This window comes from Cervus elaphus, chromosome 9 (genome assembly GCF_910594005.1).
Source record: "Cervus elaphus chromosome 9, mCerEla1.1, whole genome shotgun sequence".
In the NCBI taxonomy this organism is placed as follows: Eukaryota; Metazoa; Chordata; class Mammalia; order Artiodactyla; family Cervidae; genus Cervus; species Cervus elaphus.
In genome coordinates, this window is record NC_057823.1 from 69,266,336 (window position 1) to 69,288,060 (window position 21,725).

The window sequence follows — 21,725 nt, forward strand, 5'->3', positions numbered from 1 at the left end:
AAGGAGTCGTAGTGGCCCATTCTCAGAGCTAGGTTAAAAATTACCATTTAAGGTAGGTAGTCAGATTTTTCACAACAGCTGAGAAACTGCCAATGAGTGCTCAGAAGCCACTGCATACCAAAGAACAGAACTGCCCTGTGCAAATGGATGGTATATTGGTTTTACATTTAAAATATTAGAGAAATGCACTAAGATATCCCAAACAGGTGGCATCCAACTCCTACATTATGTGACAATGTGCCCAGATATTGATCCAAAAGTGCTATAAAAAACACGCTACATCAGCCCCCAAGGCAAATATAGTGTATATATAGTGTGTATATATTTATATATATACTATTTATATATATGTATATAGTTATCCTACATTGGCCTTGGGGCTGAGATAACATATATCATAAATATAACATACTATCCTGTAATATAATGTGTTTTTATATTAAAGTTTTAGGTAGTATCCATATACATATTATGTCTTAATTTTGAATATTCAGATTTTAATAACATTTTGAAATATCTCTTTTGTCACACAGAACATATACTGTTGACCCTCCTAAGCAACTATAGGCCAAATACAGAATTCTCTCTTTACTGAGTATCTATTCTATACCAAGCACTCTACAGAATGGGTGATGTTGTAAAAACACCAAGGATTTGAGTCAGATAAAATTTGACTTCAGTGTTGACAATGTCCCTTACCAACGTGACCTTGATTAAGGTCCTTTACATATACATTTACATATGTATGCATGTAAATATATAATTTTCTAACTTGGGTAACCTTGAACTGCAAGCTGTTGATAGCACCTGTTTCAGAGCGTAGTCACATTAGATGATGCATGAAAGGTGCTAAGCAGCATATTGGAAAAATATCAACTATACTATCTATACTATTATGTTGTTATATAATAATAGGAGCAATGGAGCGGGGAACACCATGCAATGAACTTTCCAAATATCATGTCCTTCATGCCTTACAAACATGCAGTGAGGAATGAAACAATTTGCCCATGGGCATGAGGCTTGAAGCTGCCATGGGTGGGCAGTTGAATTGGAAGCTGCTTGGCTCCAAAGCAGAACTAAAGGTCCTCCCCAGGCTGGCAATGGCAAGAAGTAAACCTGCCCTAGAAGAATTAAGTGAGATAATATACAACAGTTTACTGGCACATTTGTCTGCAAAGGTAGGTAAAAGGCCATATGGTGACCAAAATTCCTTCTGGACTAACACCGTTTGCTTTGTGAGGCTTTAACCCACTCAAGTGTGACTCGGGCACTGTGAGGATTTGGCCGGAGGGCCTCAGTGATGCTGCCAAGACGGCAGCAGTCACAGAGGTCATGGGGACACAGTTGTTCCCATGTCTGTCCCACACGGGCAAGTCTACCTTGACCAGGTTTTAGTGACATATTTAAGAGAACAATTTCCCATTTCCTACTTTGTTCTTCCTCTTAGCCTAAAAGTGCGGGGTGGAATTGCTCCAGCTGCTCTTACCTGTATTTTAATCTGCTTTCTTTTTGTTTTTGTGCCTAGAAAGAGTTCACACCAAGGATTCCACTTTCCAAACCAAATGTAACTATTAGCTAATCCCAATTTGAATTGGTCCCATTCTGAGTCCCACTGCATGTTCATTTTCAATTAAGAGTGTCTTTGAATGATCGGCAAAATGTAGGCCATACTGGGTGTCTGCTACAGATTAGCAACTCCTGAGCATGATGAGTCATATTCATGAGGAGTCTTGCAAAGCCCGACCTTGCTTGGATGCTTCACAGGTGCAAGGACACATAAGCCAATTCTGCATTACAAAGGGGTTCACATGGGGCACTCCCCAAATTTACCACCATGGGTAACAGAGTTAGCTGGGAAAGACGACAGGACTCAGCATTACCTTTCTCCATCACAGGAAAGACAGACAAATCTTACATCCCAAAGAATATAGACCTGCCCAAATTAGGGAGAATAGGGAGTACTTTAGGGGTGGAATAGCAGAATCTCAGAGGGGCATGCATCTTTGGTGCTGGTGTCCATGTCCTCAACCCATCTCAAAGTGTCCACATGGAATGAAAGCTTGACAAGACAGCAGGGGAGACTCATGGCTCTGTGTAGTCTCTGGAGCTTAGAGGAAATGCAAACAGATGACTAGTTTGGTCTGGACCAGCTTAGTTTGGATTTAATACTTTTAAGGCTCTGTCCAGGGAAGTGAGCCAAGAAATAAGTTGAAAATCAAGGCTGGTTCATTTAATTTAGAAAAATATGGATATGCATGCGGATATTTTCAGGTCAGACAAGCTTCATATATACTCAGTTGTACATACATCTAGACATTCTAAGTAATAATCATAATTGCCACTCTATCACTTACATTTTAACTGTGCCCTAAGATTTTTATCTCAGTTAATCCTCATAAGAATAAGTAACATTCAATCCATTTTCCACAGGGTAAACACAGATTCAAAGATGGTAAGATATTTGCTCTAGTGGCGTAGCTAATTGGAGTAATCAGTACTGGCACTCAATTCAGACTTGTCTTAATCCAGAATATGTGCTCTTAACAATGTGCTAATATCTATCAAAACTTCAAAGCTCCCAGCTGTTCCGAAAAGAAACTGAAGTTACCTGTTGTGTAAGAGTGCCTTGGTGGGTGTGTTACACTTGTCTTACGTGTGCAGGTAGACTGGGTTCCTGCAGTCTGCGTGGTGGAAGATGAAGAAGCTACAGGAATGACAAGAATGGAAAATGGGATTCAATTTGTGGAGGAGAATTTCCACCACCAACAAAAATAACAGAACTAAAATCAGGAATTACCCTTTTGCATTTTCTTAGAGAAAAAATCAAGGATGGCCATCAGGGATTACCCTACCATATAGCTATTTCATTGTCATAGAGAAATCTGTTCTAGATGATGAGCTAGAGAACTTAACAAAAGACAGAATTATTTCACTTTATATTTACTTAAAATTCCCATAAAGCCTACGACAGTGCATCTTAAGAAGGACATCTAGTTATCTTGGGTTCATACCAGTGATATTAAATGTTTGTGGAACATAGCCGTGGAGCTGGCATTAAGCCAGTCCCTTCACAAGAACCCCAATCTGGATTTCCTGACCTTATTCAAGTTCCTAATTATCCATCTACACATCTTTCCAGAGAGATGCACATATTAACCAACACAGAAAATAAACTAAGAATATCCAAGTTCTTGAGGTTACATTAAGGCAAAATATTGTCCAAAGTCTGAGTCCTGGTAAAGAGCCACAGAGCAATGTTCCTGGTACCCTGGTTCCTTCTGCAGTTGTGTTCTGGTCACTCCTTTCACAGGACTCATATCCTGTGTTATTTAACTCATCTTTCATTTCTCAACAAAAAAACTTCACTGGGATTTCTCAGAGCTATGTTTCCTTTCTCCTTTCTTGAAATCTCTCCATTATTTTCTATCATTCATCTCATCTCATCCGCAGAGTTGACCATTTGTCTCTTAAAAAGATTCTTATATCCCTTCCTCTGAGAGCACCACAGAATTTCCAGGCAAGTTAGTAGTGCCAGATTTGGAAGCCTGTTAATAGGCTAGACTATACCTAGACTATACCTCAGCCTTAACACTGCGCCCAGGATGGTCTATATCCAATCCTTTAAAGGCTTCTGGGCTTGGAAACACAACTGTTTACCTGGCTTGAGGTCCTTTGTGGGAGTGGGCATTGGAAGGGCAGAGGTCAAGGCCCCCGTTGTCATATGAGGATTCGTGACTACTATAGTAGTGCTGTCCCTTTCTGGAATAGTGGTGTTCCCTGTTGGAGTAGCGGTGTTGGTTGTTCCTGGATTCTCGGCAGTACTGGTCCTTGTGCTTTCTGTAGTAATACTGGGGTTCACTGTTGTAGGTGGAGCTAAAATCAACATGAGAGCAAGGATTCATCATACTGCAGGAAATAAGAGCCTATGAATCAATACAACCAAAGAGACTGTCCTCAGGCAGAAATGAACACTTATCTCCCATGAACCCGGAGTTCACATCATTGGTCAACTAGAATCTCTGACTGAGGGGTAAGTGAAGACATGGTCACAACAATAAAACAGCTGCATTGAAAGGATAAAATCTGGGGAGGTATGGACCTGAAAACAATCATACCTGGGATTTGTGCTGAACACTTTGTAAAAACTAGTCAGGTATATTATATTTATGTATCTAAATAAACATCTGTGAGTAAGGGGAAAACGTCTAGATCCTGAAGCCACATTTGCCTTCTCAGTGGTATATGACTAGGACCTAAATAATAGCTCCTAAGAAACAGAATATTTACCGAAGAAATGCCATTCTATCAGTCAGCCTTATGAGGACCCTTCCAAAAGACTTGCATCCTAAATGCAGATTAATTCACACGAAAAGCATACACTAGATAACACAGATGCATTATGCACTTAGTTAGAAGGAGGACTAGATGTTTTAAGGTTCCTTTCTACATAAGAGATAATAACCTCAGGTAATAACTTTGGCGCTTTCCAGAACCAGAAATCCTGTAGGATTCCAAATCACTTATTGAAGTCCTCAGAGACACCCAGAGAAAGAACTGAAATTAGAAGTGAGTCAAAACACAGTGGCACAAGAGCAAAAGTTTAGGGTAGACTCAAGAATGTGGACTTTTTTTCTTAAGGGACATCTATTTTGCCCACAAGCAGTATTCTCGATTTTCAACTCTACAAAATATAAATTAGAACATCAAGTCTCTTGAATATGAGACAACTGCTGTGAAAACACATTTGAAGGGATCAAGTCAGCTTAATTTGGAAACTAGCCAATTTTGCCCTCAAGAACAAAATCTTTTTTCAACAAGTATTTATGTACAAGGCATTAGTAAGTATTTTAGCCTTTGGGGGCCCTGTGATCTCAGTGATAATTGCTCTGATCTATCAGTGTGAAAATAGCCATTCACAGTATATAAGTGAATAGCTGAGTCTGTGTTTCAATAAAATTTTATTTATAAAACTGTTGGTGAGTCTGTTTTACAATCTGATCTGGTCCTGGAGCTACAATTTGCCAATCCTGGTCTAAAAGTGTAGTCAGAGGTTTTGATGAAAAGTGCACCCCAATCCCCTCCATTCTTTTTGAAATCAAATCTAGACAAAAAGAGGAAGCAAGCAAAAAAATCTGACCAAAGGACTATAACAAGGAGGAAGTCTACTTGGCTTTTTTAACTAACTGTCTTCCTTTGTGGAAAATATTTCCTGAGGAAGAAGCTAGGAAGCTAAGGGTAGAAGGAGATGCTGAGGAAGAACCTTAACAGAAGGTTGAAAAGTAAGTTCATCCTGTCAAAAGTGCAAGAAAACTTAAGCAAAGAATTGGATTGGAGGCAGAGAGTCACTTTGGCTCAGTCATGGACTGGTTTCCCTCTGGACAGGGCAGTGAATTTGTAAATATTCATCTCTTAAAGATTTCTGAGCACTACAAAATTTCCCTAATTTCCTCCTATGTCATTAAAAAATATATTCAGCTAGACCAATCATATAATATCACAACTCCAAAAATGATCTCCTCCCAAGCTGTCTCTTTCCTACATGTCTCTATGGTCAGCCTCTTTGGCTTCCGTTAACTGACTCCTAGATGCAGTTTCGCTAGGGTCATGGTCTCTGCATCATAATTGACCTTATTTCACCTGCCTTCCTCAAGGACACAGAATAAAAAGTTGGAAGACTGCAATATCAAATTCATTTAAAGCAAAAAAGAGACATAACTTATGTAGGCCTGGATATAGTGTTCTGTTTGCAATAGAAGACTTTTGTGGGAGAACATTCATTAGGAAAGAGTACCAGAAACCAGGAAATCCTGAAGAATCTTGTCCTTTCATCAAAAGGTAAGAAAAAGTAGGATGTCTACATCAAGATGGAACAATGTAAACTTTCCTGATTTTTTTATTTCACAAAACTCTTAAAAGCTACCAGTGAACATTTATTGAGATGCAAGTGTTTTCTTATTGCAATAAGCCCATTTTAATTTTTAAAGAAGTAATTTAGTGATACGGTGTGAAATGTGCTTCAAAAAATCCAAGACATGGCAGAGGGAGGAGGTGAAACTCTATAGTATAAAGGCTCATACAATGTATGTGCAACAAGACTGAATTGGCCCCTGTTAAAGCCAAATTATACAAATACTTGACCAGACATTATATCACCTATTTTACACATGTGAAATTCTCTGTAAGTCCTAAAATGTTAGGAAAGGATATTTAAAATTTCTGTTAAGAAATAATCTCAGAGCAAAGGACAGTTCTTCAAGTGGAATAAATTCAGCTCCATAAAAATTTTTACTATATCTCAGTGTGGAACAGTGAATGCTCTTTCATGAACCAACTAGCACTACTAAAGGACTACTTTAGGGGATAGCTTTCTGACTGGGAAGTTCCTCTAGCCTATGGTCTTGAATCAAGGTTAGTGTTAACACTTCATTCTACACAAATACAGTTATTTGTGTAGATAAACTTATTTTATACCAAGAGTGATTAGAAAACAAGATTACAGGAACCTCTTTTTTCCTTGTTAATGAAAGAAGAAGTTATATCAAACAAAAAACCACGGAAGCTCACAGCAAGTGATCAAAGTAAATAGGAATACAAGCTCACGTGTCTTAATACACAACTCTAGGATGTTTTTTTATGTCATTGAACTACCCTCTCTTCTCAATACGCAGCAATGCAAGCCACTGTCAAGAAGAACTGCACTCTCTGTGCTCAAAGAAATATTAATTTCACAAATATTTCCTTTTAGCTCATAATGTTTGGAACAAGAAATATTTGGGGCATAAAGAGGGACAAGAAAGGAAGAATAATGTATAATTTGCATAGGAAAATTTCCAACAATAATAACAAAACTAAAATCAGGAATTACTCTTTGATACTTTCTTAGAGAAAAATTTAAGGATGGCCATGAGGTATTACCCTGCCATATAGATATTTTATTATTATTAATAAATCTACTCTAAATGATGATGTGGAGAGTTTAACAATAGACAGAATTATTTCACTTTTTATACTCTTAGAATTCCCATAAAGCCTACAACTGTGCATATTAAGAAGGGCACCCAGTTAAACTTGAGTTCATACCAGTGATATTAAATGTTCATGGACCAGGGCCTTGGAGCTGGCACTAATACACTCTCTTCACAAGAACAACAATGTGGATTTCCTGACCTTATTCAAGTTCCTAATTATCCATCTACACATCTTTCCAGGGAGATGCACATATTAACCAGCACAGAAAATCAGCTAAGAATATCCAAGTTCTTGAGGTTACATTAAGGCAAAGTACTGTCCAAAGTTAGAGTCTTGGTAAAGAGCCACAGAGCAATGTTCCTGGTACCCTGTCCTTCTGCAGTTGTGTTCTGGTCACTCCTTTCACAGGACAGATATCCCGTGTTATTTAACTCATCTTTCATTTCTCACTAAAAAACTTCACTGGGATTTCTCAGGGCTATGTTTCCTTTCTCCTATCTTGAAATCTCTCCTTCACTTTCTATCAGACATCTCATCTGATGTGCAGAGTTGATCATTTGTCTCTTAGTAAGATTCTTATATCCCTTCCCCTGAGAGAACCGAAGAATTTCCAGGCAGGTTAGTGGTGCTGCCTGAACAAGAGCTCCCAAACTTGGACTTTCCTTATTGCCTCTCATTGGTCTTCTTTTTACTTGCTCACCGTGGACTTCACATTTCAACATCACCTTTACTCTTGTTCTTAGCAGTCTTTGTTTTTTTGTGGAGTTTTTCGTTTCTTTGTTTAGTCATTGCTTTTGGTAGTAGCATTTCGGTTTTTTCTTTTGTTTGTTTTTGCGTCCCCAAATGCTCAAATCTACAACAGGATGTGGCTCACTTTAGGAACTAAAAACAGGGCAACAAGAAAGTCTGATGATCAGAGTCTTTATTCAACTGAAATCTGTGAAAGACCTTTTTGGCTTAACTTCTTTCTCTAGTTTGGGTCATTGTGGGCATCTTTCTTTTCTCCACTGCTCCTAATGACTTAATTTTTGTTTATTTATTAAAAAAAATACATTTCATCTTAATCAGAAGATAATGTAGAAGAATGACTCTGATGAACTTATTTGTAGGCCAGCAATAGAGACACAGACATAGAGAAGAGATTTGTTAACACAGCACGGGGGAGGAGCAGGTGGGCTCATGTGATTTCACATCCAACCAGTGCAGGAGTATTTTAGGTGACCAGCATGGACAGGGTCACAGAGCAGAGAGAGGGAATGGATGTGAGGACAGATGCCCCTGCAGTGGATCTTCTTCAGTGTTCTCCTCCTTTCTACCCTGTAAATCTCAACTGTAATTTCAGACTTTGAGGGAAATTATCAGGATACATGTAATACTCACTGAGTTTTATCCACCCGGAGGTCCTATGGACAAATACACCAAGACTTTCTTTCTGAACCTCTGTTTTAAACAAAGGCCATAACTTACACGTGTTCCTCAAACCAGGAGCACTAATCCATGCACTCAGTAGACACAAACTATTAAATCAATTTAAAAAGTAAATCAATATTGAGAAAGTCAACAGAAGCTCTAGTGTGCTGCCTGGAAGAAAACTTTTTTAAAAATAAACTTTCATGACTCTAAATTCCCAGTTTTAACCTAAAGACCTCTCTTCCAAACTCAGTTCAATGACCAGTCCTTCAGATCCCTCCTAGTTGAATACACACACGGTTCAGTGTGAGTGAAAGGAAATCAATGTGTTCCAACAGACGTGTTTGGCTAAGAGGTTGTGATATTTCTGTTACTTCTCAGATTCCAGAGTCACTTCAAAGTGTCAAAGAGTTGGGGAGGCTCTAGGAATCTCCAAAGGTAAAAGCTATCTTTTTAATCCAAAAAATAGAACATTTGATCATAAACAGGTCTTCTGAATGGCAAGCTATTTCCCCACCCATAAGTCAAATTATTCTCCATTTGTATTAAACCTAAACTTTTAACTAACAGAAATCTGAAGTATAAACTCTGGACCCTGAGTTGAAAAAACAAACGCGTGCATTTTAAATCTATTCAGTCCTTAAATCTGATGTTTACTTTATTACAGCATGAGTACATTTCCTGCTACATAAATATATTAAAGGGTGCTAGAAGCAAAACTGTGTAAGACATTGACACCCTGAAAAGACAGGGTAATTGTATAAAGGTGGTTCCAGTGAGGATGTCAGATCAGGATAAATTCATCCAAATACATGCTCTATGATCAGGATAGAATGCAGAGAGGCCCCAAAATTCAAATTAATGGGACAATCTAGACTCAACCATTTTCTATTCATATGATTCCCAACGATGAACTTAGACACTGTGTCTCAGTCTTCACAAATATAAAGTAGGATTGAGTCACACCTACAGTGCATAGGGTTATCGTAAGAATTAAGTGGATTAATACTTAAGTGGTTAGCCTGGTTCCTGACTCAGGAAACAGAATAAATATTAACTTCACTGAAATTTTCTCCCCAAGTGTTGGATTAGGCCTCAGAATGGCTGAAGTGATCTCTATTCACAGCTCATTGTAAGGACAGATTCTCATTTACCTGACCTTGTTCTGGCATTTCTACTTTTCCCTCATAACAACATGTCAACTCAGCCAAGTCCACCTTTCCTTAGATGTCCAAGATCAGTGGTCTAACTTTATTTGTATTAATGAATTCCTGTGAGAATGAGATAAAGAGTCACAAGTCCTTCATTCTGATATGTTTGTACTTCCAAAAGGTGAATGTAACAAGGTATAGTGATAGAGAGAGTCACTAAGTCATCTGACTCTTTGTGACCCTATGGACTATACAGTCCATGGAATTCTCCAGGCCAGAATACTGGGGTGGGTAGACTTTCCCTTCTCCAGGGCATCTTCCCAAACCAGAGATCGAACCCAGGTCTCCCACAATGCAGGCAGATTCTTCACAGCTGAGCCACAAGGGAAGCCCAAGAAAACTGGAGTGGGTAGCCTAGCCCTTCTCCATCAGATCTTCCCAACCCAGGAATCAAACCAGGGTCTCCTGCATTGCAGGCAGATTCTTTACAAACTGAGCTATCAGGGGTAGGAGTTCAGAAACTCTAAAGTCAGATATGGAAGCCTATTAAAACTCCTTACCCTAGACTATACCTCAGCCTTAACACTGTGCCCAGAATGGTCTACATCCAATCCTTTAAAGGCTTCTTGGCTCAGAATCACAACTGTTTACCTGGCTTGAGGTCCTTTGTGGGAGTGGGCATTGGAAGGGCAGAAGTAGAGGCCCCCGTTGTCATATGAGGATTCGTGACTACTATAGTAGTGCTGTCCCTTTCTGGAATAGTGGTGTTCCCTTTTGGAGTAGCGGTGTTGGTTGTTCTTGGAGTCTCAGTATTGGTCCTCGTGTTTTCCGTAGTAATACTGGGGTTCACTGTTGTTGTAGGTGGAGCTAAAATCAACATGAGAGCAAGGATTCATCATACTGCAGGAAATAAGAGCCGGTAAATCAATGCAACCAGGGAGACTGTCCTCAGGCAGAAATGAACACTTATCTCCCATGAACCCGGAGTTCACATCATTGGTCAACTAGAATCTCTGACTGAGGGGTGAGTGAAGACATGGCCACAACAATAAAACAGCTGCATTGAAAAGACAAAATCTGGGGAGGTATGGACCTGAAAACAATCATACCTGGGATTTGTGCTGAACACTTTGTAAAAACTAGTCATGTATATTATATTTATGTATCTAAATAAATATCTGTGAGTAAGGGGAAAATGTCTAGATCCTGAAGCTGCATTTGTCTTTTCAGTGATATATGACTAGGGCCTAAATAGTAGCTCCTAAGAAACAGAATATTTACCAAAGAAATGCCATTCTATCAGTCAGCCTTATGAGTACCCTTCCAAAAGACTTGCATCCTAAATGCAGATTAATTCACACCAAGAGCATACGCTAGACAACACAGATGCACTATGCACTTGGTTAGAAGGTGGACTAGATGTTTTAAGGTTCCTTTCTACATGAGAGATAATAACCACAGGTAAAAACTTTGGCGCTTTCCAGAACCAGAAATCCTGTAGGATTCCAAACCACTTATTGAAGTCCTCAGAGACATCCAGAGAAAGAACTGAAATTAGAAGTGAGCCAAAACACAGTGCCTGGCACAAGAGCAAAAGTTTAGGGTAGACTCAAGAATGTGGACTTTTTTTCTTAAGGGACATCTATTTTGCCCACAAGCAGTATTCTCGATTTTCAACTCTACAAAATGTAAATTAGAACATCAAGTCTCTTGAATATGAGACAACTGCTGTGAAAACTCATTTGAGGGATTCAAGTCAGCTTAATTTGGAAACTAGTCAATTTTGCCTTTAAGAAGAAAAACTTTTTTTTCAACAAGTATTTATGTACAAGGCATTAGTAAATATTTTAGCCTTTGGGGGCCCTGTGATCTCGGTGATAATTACTCAAATCTGTCAGTGTGAAAACAGTCATAGACAGTATATAAACTGAGGCATATATACATATATATACTAGCTGAGGCTGTGTTTCAATAAAACTTTATAAAACTACTATTGAGCCTGTTTATAATCTGATATGGTCCTGGAGGTACAGGTTGCCAAGCCTGGTCTAAGAGTATAGTCAAAGGTTTTGATGAAATGTTCAATCCCAATCCCCTCCATTCATTTTGAAATCAAATCTAGACAAAAAGAGGAAGCAAGCAAAAAAATCTGACCAAAGGACTATAACAAGGAGGAAGTCTACTTGGCTTTTTTAACTAACTGTCTTCCTTGGTGGAAAATATTTCCTGAGGAAGAAGCTAGGAAGCTAAGGGTAGAAGGAGATGCTGAGGAAGAACCTTAACAGAAGGTTGAAAAGTAAGTTCATCCTGTCAAACGTGCAAGAAAACTTAAGCAAAGAATTGGATTGGAGGCAGAGAGTCACTTTGGCTCAGTTATGGACTGGTTTCCCTCTGGACAGGGCAGTGAATTTGTAAATATTCATCTCTTAAAGATTTCTGAGCACTACAAAATTTCCCTAATTTCCTTCTATGTCATTAAAAAATATATTCAGCTAGACCAATCATATAATATCACAATTCCAAAATGATCTCTTGAAAAGCTGTCTCTTTTCCACATGTCTCTAGGGTCAGTCTCTCTTGGCTTCTGTTAATTGACTCTTAGATGCAGTTTCCTTAGAGCCAGCATTTTCTGCATCAGAATTGACCTTATTTCACTTGCCTTCATCAAGGATGCAAGCAAAATACAAAGTTGGAAGACTGCAATATCAACTTCATTTAATGCAAAAAAGAGACATAACTTATGTAGGACTGGGTATTGGATTCTGTGTCGTGGGAGAACATTCATTAGGAAAAAGCACCAGGAACCAGGAAATCCTAAAGAATCTTGTCCTTTCATCAAAAGGTAAGAAAAAGTAGGATGTCTACACCAAGATGGAACAATGTAAACTTCCCTGATTTTTTTATTTCACAAAACTCTTAAAAGCTACCAGTGAACATTTATTGAGATGTAAATGTTTTCATACTGACATAAGCCCATTTTAATTTTTCCAGTAGTCATGTATGGATGTGAGAGTTAGACTATAAAGAAAGCTGAGCACTGAAGAATTGATGTTTCTGAACTATGGTGTTGGAGAAGACTCTTGAGAGTCCCTTGAACTGCAAGGGGATCCCACCAGTCCATCCTAAAGGAGATCAGTCCTGGGTGTTCATTGGAAGGACTGATGTTGAAGCTGAAACTCCAATACTTTGGCCACCTGATGCGAAGAGCTGACTCATTGGAAAAGACCCTGATGCTGGAAGGGATCGGGGGCAAGAGGAGAAGGGGACAACAGAGGATGAGATGGTTGGATGGTATCAGCGACTTAATGGACATGGGTTTGGGTGAACTCTGGGAGTTGGTGATGGACAGGGAGGCCTGGCGTGCTGCGGTTCATGGGGTTGCAAAGAGTCGGACACAACTGAGTGACTCATCTGACTAATTTAGTGATATGGTGTGAAATGTGCTTCATAAAATCCAAGACATGGCAGAAGGAGGGGATAAAACTCTATAGTATAAAGGCTCATACAATATATATGCAACAAGATTGAATTGACCACTATTAAAGCCAAATTATACAAATACTTGACCAGACGTTATATTACCTACTTTATACATTTGAAATTCTCTATAACTCCTAAAAAGTTAGGAAAGGACATTTAAAAATTCTTCTAAGAAATAATCTCAGAGGAAAGGGCAGTTCTTTAAGTGGAATAAATTCAGCTCCATAAAAATGTTCACTATATCTCAGTGGAACAGTGAATGCTTTTTCATTAATCAATTAGCACTCCTAAAGCACTGCCTTAGAAGATATTTTGCTGACTGGGAAGTTTCTTTAGCCTATGGTCTTGAATCAAGGTTAGTGTTAACACTTCATTCTATACAAATACAAGTTATCCTATGAAGAGTTATTAGAAAACAAGATTATAGGAGCCTCTTCTTTCCCTATTCAAGGAAGAAGAGGTTAATATCAAATAGAAAACTCTTTATCTAGGGTAACCCATAGCAAGTGATCAAAGTAAGTAGGAAGACAAGCTCACCTGGCTTTATAGTCAACTTTATGATGTTTTTTTCATCATTGAAAAACCATTTCTTAATACGGCAACAATACAAGCCACTGTCAGAAGGGACTGCATTCTCTATGGTCAAAGAAACATCTCTTCCACCGATATTTCCCTTGAGCTTATAACGTTCATTCTTCCGTTCAGTGACTTTGTATTCCTCAGTACTGATAATGGTATTTTTGCAGTCTAACCAAGAACATTCCCCTCGGCCCCAGCACGTGGATGTGACTTTTCCTTTATAGGAGCAGGGTAGCCTGACAGACTGACCCTCCACTCCAATCACATGTAGGTAAGACGTTACACCATCTGTAAATAAAGAGAAACCAGAGCATGGGGTCTCAATATTTTAACTTTACTTTCAGTTTTTTCTTTATATAGCTTATTTGGTTTGAAATCATCTGACTAACATCTTGAGTTTTTAAAACTTAGGATAAGCATTTTTCTACATTCACATATTCTTTAGCAGCATTATCATTTACTAGATATATTTCTAGATGAAATATCATATAAATGTTTTTCTGTATTCAGAATTACTTCCTAATGGGATAGATTTCTGAGAGAAAGTTTCAGGATAAAGGGAGAAATATGTTCAATCTCTTGGTAGTAAGACCAAATCTCTCTCCAAAAGGTTTGAAATAAATGCCATAACAGTAATACATGAATATGTGTGTATTTCTTTCTGTTTTTGACATGTATCTGCTTATGAAATAGGTAACACATACATGTAGCTTTTCTTCTCCCCTGATTGTCAGTATCTCAGTTGAAATCTCTTTTAAAAACTCTTTTGCATTTTTAGTTTTGATTTTGTCTTTATTGTAAGTTTTTAAATAGCTCTTTCAAAAAAAACAAAAACAAACAAAAATAAATAAATAAATAGCTCTTTCAAATTAAATCACCTCATAACCTTGCTCTTAATCAAATTTAAAAAAAAAAAAGCAGAGATAAAGTTTTACTTAAAGCATTATTGGTTAGAAGGCCAAAGCTAAGCTGTTTAGAAATCAATTCTTAGGAAATTGAGTTTATAACACTTTCAGGAGAAACTGAAGCTTATCATGGGCTTAAGGATCAACCAGATAAATTCAAGCAGGGATCCCTTCTTGAGCAATGTATAAGGAAGCACAGTCCACTTACCCAGGTGAAACCAAAAAACTGGAGAACATTCAGTCAAATACTAAATGTTGCCTCTTAAAAAACAAACAAACAAAAACACCTCTCTCCTGAGTCAGTGGCTTAAAAATCCCTACATTGTCAAATGCAGTCCGAGTGGTCCATAAAAGAATCTGAGTCTCATGACTAATCATAGGGCTGGGCTGTAACTCTGGGAAGTGCTCTGGGAATAAAACACTCATTGATACATAAAATAAGAGTCTAGTTTTTTCACTGGAATTCCGGTAATATTTAATTTTGCTTAGTATCATTTTTGGATTACAAAGGTAATACAGGCTAAATATAAAAATTTGTTCTAGAAGTATAATTTAAAAAAATATGTTTCCTCATATTCCCAACTCTAGAGATTGTTTTAAAATTTAGGATATGTGTATTCCTAAATTTCCCCTGTCTCATAGGATATTTTTAATTAAAATATTTTATTTATTAAAAAAATTTTTTTGGTCACACAGCATGGTCTGTGGGACCTTAATTACTCATTCAAGGATGGAACCCCTGCACCCTGCATTGGAAGCACAGAGTCTTAACAACTGGAAAAGTAGGGAAATTAAAATATTTTCTTTTTAACAGAAATATTTGCCCACAGTTGAAAAAATCAAAAAGCACAGAATGGTACAGTAAAGGACTCTTTCCTTCCCCCCTCATCCCCATTTCTTCTTCTCATCCCCTTCTACACTGTGATAACAGCTGCTACTGTTTCCTACCTACACATGAGCAGTTCATGCATACATAGCCATCTACCTACCCATCCCTCCATATTTTTTTGTTGTTTAAATACGGGCAGTGGCATAAACCATACTGTACAGCGTCATGCCTTGTAACCCACTCACAGATTTTGTAAGTCTTAGTATTTAAGCAATTTCTTTGGCTTAAGGCTTCAGCCTTGTTCTTTGCTCATTGGTGACCCCATTACCTTCTGACAAAGCCCTAGAACACCTCCGCTGCCTCATCACCAACACAGCCCCTACACTCCCCCATCCTCAGGCTTCCAAAGCACAGCCCACCTGTTCACTTACCTATCAGAAGGAGTAGGAAGCCCAGGATGGCTACCCAAGGATGCATGACGCTATTGTCCTGAAGGAAAGAGAAAGCAAACTGGTTAGTGTGTCCTGCCACCATATAGTATCAGAATCAAAACAGTTAGGTGATGTTTTGGGGGCTCCAAGAAAGGATTAGCCAGAGGCAAAGTGATAAAGAAGTGATTTATGAGAATAGAATGCTTGTGAGGCATCGGATCCAGCAGGTGAGTGTTGTGCCACCCCAAGTACTGAGTGGGTTACATTTTCATCATCAAAGGAGGATAGAGGAGGGGAGAAGACCACCTTCTTTGTCTTTTTTTGAGTCTTCCATCACTAACTCCTCCTACAAGTTGGGTAGGGGAGTTTTTGGCCCTATATGGTGCATCTGGGATTGTCATGGAACTATGGAGAAATTATTTCAGGTCTCAGAACAGTGAGGGTCATTCACTTTGAAATGTCACCTTTCCATAAATTATTTCTGTGTGTGTGTGTGTGTGTGTGTGTGTGTGTGTGTGTGCTGGGAGCATGTCCTAGGGGTCATTACCTTGTTCACGTCACTGGGCAGGTTTTAGGCCCTATTTTCCACTATTGCTATACAGTTTGAAGGCATGTCTTATGCTCCTGTTAAACGGTTTTATGGCTAAGCGAGTTAGCTTGGATTTGTTGTTTGGCAAGCAGGTCTGGCTTTGATGCTGCTAAGTGACTTGCTCTGCTTTATGAGACAAGGAAGCCCACATTGTTTCAGGATTTTTCCATTTTTTTCTTGGGTGATCATTAACTTACAGAGGTCTCTCTTACTTTTTTCTTTACATATAATTACCTAATGGGATTAACTATTAAATCACTATCATGTCCCTTTACTTTGTCCCTATGATTTCCTACTCCAGATGTTTACTGTTTTATGCTTAAAAGTGGGTAAGAGGTAACAATGAATCATTAATTGCTTCCTTCTGAGATTGGATGTAGGCCTGCCTGGGGAAGGACTAAAACACCTGGCTGACTGTCTCTTTTCTGTTGTAAGAATTATAAACCAATTAGTATCATCCTTTTAGTTCTCTTAGATGTTAAGCTTTGGAGGATGGATTTACAAAAGATAAAAATGAAAAGAAATTAAGCATTAAAAAAGATTATAACCATGATTTGGTGATCCAAAACATTTTTCCAAAACAGTTTCTAAATCTGGAAAAGGGTCATTTAAGTCCTTAATCTGTTTGTTTTTTTATTAGGCCCAGTATCTTAATATTTTATACTTCAGGGCTTATTAAGTCTTCTATCTCTGTTAATCTGTTCTTTATTTTCTATTAATATCAATTGGTGATAGAGTTGCTTCCTTGTCCCTCAGGAAACAGAGTGGCCCCTAATTTAGTTAAGTCCCTTCCATTACAGAGATAGGACTTGCCTGGTGGCTCAGTCATTAAGGAATCCGCCTGTAATGCAGACCTGGGTTTGATCCCTGGGTTGGGAAGATCCCCTGGAGAAGGAAATGGCATCCCTCTCCAGTATTCTTGCCTGGGAAACCCCATGGACAGAGGAATCTGGCAAGGGTCATAGGGTTGCAAGAATAAAACACAACTTAGCAATTAAACCACCATACCACCTTCCATTAAAGAGATAGGACAATCAGGCACAAACAGAAAGGAATACAAAAACAACTGGCCATTGATGTTGTACAAAAGGGTTTTTAGGAAAGTGTACCTCTGTCTCTCTCCTGACACTTCCATTATATATTTCTTACGGTTGTTAAGATTTCTAACCCTCTGGGTTAAGACAGAGAAGGTTCCACCAGTATCTCTAAGAAATTCTACTAAGTGGCCTTCCACATCAATGACCACCTGAAGTTTGGCATTAGTTATGTAGATGGTCTCTCTAGGCAAAGTCAGCTTTGGCTTCGGGCGACCTCAGTCTTCTGATCATGAAACTGTCAATAGCCAAGGGCCCCCTGTCACTCATTGGCATCTGGGGCATTCTCTCTTTCAATGTCCTGGATGTTTTCTAAAAGCTCATTGATCACAATTTCCCTTCAAGTGTCCCTTCTGTTCACACCTGGCACATTGATTTTGGATACCCATCGGTCTTGCACAGTCAAATGACCCAGAAAGTCTGGCCTCCCTTTCATGGTCTGTGAGTGAACAGGGCCACTGCCATCATTTGGGCCTTTTGTGTATTTCTCTGGACACATTCAGTCTTTTCGGCCATATCCCTATTATTGAAAACCAAATAAGACAACTAGAGCAAATTGCTCAAAAGGTCTGAGGACCTCCTCCTTCCAGCAGTTGCTATTTGAATTTTGCATCTGAAGTCTGGGGCAGACTGGGTTATGAAATGTATAGCCAAAAGGACCTGTCCCTCTGGAGAGGAGGGATCCACATTGGGTACTATTTAAAAGCTTCCACTAATCTCCTTTGAAAAGCTGCAGGATTTCCCTCTGGCCCCTGTTGGACTTCTTTCACTTTTTTCATAATTGATGGGTTTCACTATAAGCTTTTTCATACCCACTAATAAATAATTAATCCTATGGTCCTACTTATTTCTATCATTACAATTCATCTGGTCCCCAGTGTGGATCTGCCTCAGGGAAAGCACTGTTTTCCACCTGGTGTACTGCGTGGCCCTCTTGGGCCTGGGCTTCCACTCGGTCAGCGTGGGCTCTGGCTGCCAGTACTGTGTGCTGTTCTTTCTTAGGAGGGTAGCGGTGGGATAAAATCTGTAAATCCCCCCAGGTGAGATTCCCCCCAGGTAAGCTTCTTTGTGAAAATTTCAGAGTCCTCAGAAAAACCTCTCAATTTATCCTCTGCCAGACTTAGATCAAACAGCAAAGAAAACACGTTTGTTTCTTGATTTTTATGAGAAAGTCCTCTCAGAGGAAGAACCATAGGAGCAGTTGGTTGGTAACATACTGCTCTGGTATGCTCTCAGCCAGCTAGGCTGGGATTGAGTCCCTTGGGTAACTTGGGGTACCTAGGAGCTCCTGTTAGTGGAGGTCATTCCTCAGCCTTGGGTGTGTTTTCCCCGGGGATAATAGCCTCTGCTAGAGCAAGGGCTCCTGCCTGTAAGATAGCTCCTGTTGCAGCAGCGGGGTGCACTCGAGCAGTAGTTAGCTATCCAAAAGTTTCCTTCCCATGTCAAAATCCACTGTGTAATTTAACCAAGATTTGTACTTACAACTTTAGATGTTGTTCCTTCCAAAGTGGTCTCCCAAGCAGATGTTACTCCCTGAGAAATTGCCGCAAAGGAATAGTAGAGAAGGTGTCCCAGTGGTGTTGACAGTGAGCAGACACTGGTCTTGCTGAAAATTGAAAATAAAGGATCAGCGCTTATAAGGGTTGGAGGGAGGGGAAGACTGACATCAGGGCTCAGGAAGTCCTCCGCTGGGCACTTCAAGTAATTAGGAGGAAGTAGCTTTAGTCTTGGGCTTCCCTGGTAGCTTCAGCTGGTAAAGAATCCGCCTGCAATGCAGAAGACCCTGGTTTGATTCCTGGGTCAGGAAGTTCCCCTGGAAAAGGAATAGTCTACCCAGCCATTATTCTTGGACTTCCTGCTGATTCAGCTGGTAAAGAATCTGCCTGCAATGTGGGAGACTTTGTTTCGATCCCTGGGTTGGGAAGATCCCCTGGAGGAAGGCATGGCAACCCACGCCAGTATTCTTGCCTGGAGAATCCCCTGGACAGAGGAGTCTGGTGGGCTACAGTCCCCAGGATCGCATAGAGCTGGACACAACTGAAGCGACTTAGCAGGCAGGCAGGACCTTAAGTCTTGGAAAATGATTCCCATCAGTTTCCTTGTACATCATATACTTAAGAAAACTGATAAGAGGCCTTTCATCTAGGTTGGACACAGTCCTCTAAATGATAGTATGTGTAATCCCCCGGTAATAGACTATGGGCATCTAGTCTCAATCCAAAGACCAGCTTCAGAAACAAGCTTAGAATACCTTCTTAATAACTCATTTAAGCTTTATAACAATATAACATAGCAACAAAGAACTATTGGAAAAGTAAGTTTCAGACAGTAGATACATACCTCAAGTAGCAAAACTAAAATTTTATACCTATTAAAACAATCTTTTTCTCTAAAATTACCCTCATTTTTATCAAATATAGCCAAATTAAGATTAATCTGTTCATAAAATAAGACTGCCAGATTGATCACATAGGCCTGTATAATTTTTCCAATAAGGTAGGTACTTTGATTGCTAAAAACAGTCAAAGTATACCTCAAGTGAAAAACACATTTTTAATCATTCTGTTTTCACTGTGAGGATACCAGTCTTGTAGCCAAAAAAGGCTTTAACCCATTAAATGAAGAATGGGGTTTGCCACGGAGCCGGGAAAAGACAAGTGGCCGTCTTGGATTTCCCACATTCCTGACTGTTTAATTTACAGCTTTTTAAAAATCTATCTTAATTTTTCTCATTTAGGAGCAGATAATAGTCATGCTTCAAGGACATCAGACTGGCAAAAGTCTGACAATAAGGGGTTAATTTTCTTGCTTTCAAATTTTACAACAAATATAAAGTGAACTTACTAACTTTTAGAAAACCCAGGTACAATAAAGTATTATACTTAAGGTTGATGATGCTAAAAATATGTCTGCATTAGTTAAAAAGTGTAAGTTTACAGACTTGAATTTTATCAGGGATACACACAGAATGTAGAAGAAAACTCTTAGAATTAGGAAGATGAGTATAGATTGCCAAATCCTGTCAGAAGCAACCCAAAAGGTAAAATTTCTTCCTCTTAACATATCACACCCCTTGTCACATGTACCAACCAAAAGATCCCCTTTACATCTCCAAATATACCTGCTACCTTTCTGTGAAAACCCAAGTTGATTCCAACTGTTCCCCTGGTTCCCTGTCTTTACACATCGAATCATCATTTCTATAGTCTGTACCTAGGTACCCAATCAGAGTCCCAAATCATTCAGGGGTGATCGGCCTGCTTAATACTGTTGGCCATGGGCAGAGTGTCCTTCCCAGAACTTTTGGACTCCGTTGTCCCTTGGCCCCACTAGGACCCATCAGTGACCTTCTTATCTACTGTCAGTTGTGGTTGCCAGTTGAAACCACTAGGTGGTGTTTTGGGCGCTCTGAGGAGCTCCTGTTCTCCAAATAGCACAGAAAGAATTCAGCCAGAGGCTGAAAAGGGATAAATAAGAAGTGGTTCACAAGAATAGGATGCTTGTGAGACTCATAAGCTGACAGACGAGTCTTGTGCTGTACCGAGTATTTAGTGGGTGACATTTTTATAATCAAAGGAAGAGAGAGGAGGGGAGAAGACCACCTTCTTTATTCTTTGAGTCTTCCATCACTAACTCCTCCTACGTGAAGGAGAGAGTTTTAACCCTATACCGTGCGTCCAGGACCGGTGTGGCAGTATGGAAAACTCATTTCAGGTCTCAGTACAATCAAGAGAGTCCACTTTGAAACGTCATCTTTCTAACTCGCAAATATCTTAATTTCTGCAAACCTCAGTTTCTTCTCCTTTATTATGAATGTAATAATAGAATCTTCCTCAAACATTTGGATGAGGCCTCACAACAAGATAATGCCCTCAAAAGCATCAGGCCCAGCCCTTTCCTATAAAAAGCACTCAGTAATTGTTTTTTATTATCAGTGACTCCCAGAATTACATAGATAGCCCAGAACTCTCCCCTATGAGATAATAACTATGAAAGCTTTGGTATAGTGGGAAGTCCCTATTCACAATTACACTGTATCATCATAGTAATGATTATTTGATCAGAGGGAGGTGCCAATCATCAGACACCAAACCCCACTTAGGCATCCATAAGTCCACTCAGCCCCACATTTCCAACTGCCTGCTCAACATCACCCAGGGGCACTTCAAACTCAAGAAAATCCAAATTATTTTCACTTTTTCTCCCAGGGTTCTTTTACCAGTGAACCCATCACATCAGCTAATCTCCCAAGTACAGAGACTCACCCATCCTTCCTTCTTACTCC

General features: G+C 39.3%; 1 protein-coding gene across 1 annotated transcript in view; it reads right to left on the minus strand.

Annotated features, from left to right (window-relative positions):
• LOC122700486 (hepatitis A virus cellular receptor 1-like) overlaps nucleotides 1-19,030 on the minus strand; it is a 28,254-nt gene extending 9,224 nt beyond the window's left edge. Inside the window, exons 1-6 of the mRNA XM_043913397.1 lie at nucleotides 18,923-19,030; nucleotides 15,758-15,815; nucleotides 13,551-13,880; nucleotides 10,185-10,400; nucleotides 3,661-3,876; nucleotides 2,612-2,707 (exon numbers count right to left, since the gene is read on the minus strand). Of these exons, the coding sequence (XP_043769332.1) occupies nucleotides 2,612-2,707; nucleotides 3,661-3,876; nucleotides 10,185-10,400; nucleotides 13,551-13,880; nucleotides 15,758-15,803 (904 nt within the window). The 5' untranslated portion in view covers nucleotides 15,804-15,815; nucleotides 18,923-19,030. The remainder of the gene's footprint in view (nucleotides 1-2,611; nucleotides 2,708-3,660; nucleotides 3,877-10,184; nucleotides 10,401-13,550; nucleotides 13,881-15,757; nucleotides 15,816-18,922) is intronic.
• Between the last annotated feature and the right edge of the window lie 2,695 nt (nucleotides 19,031-21,725).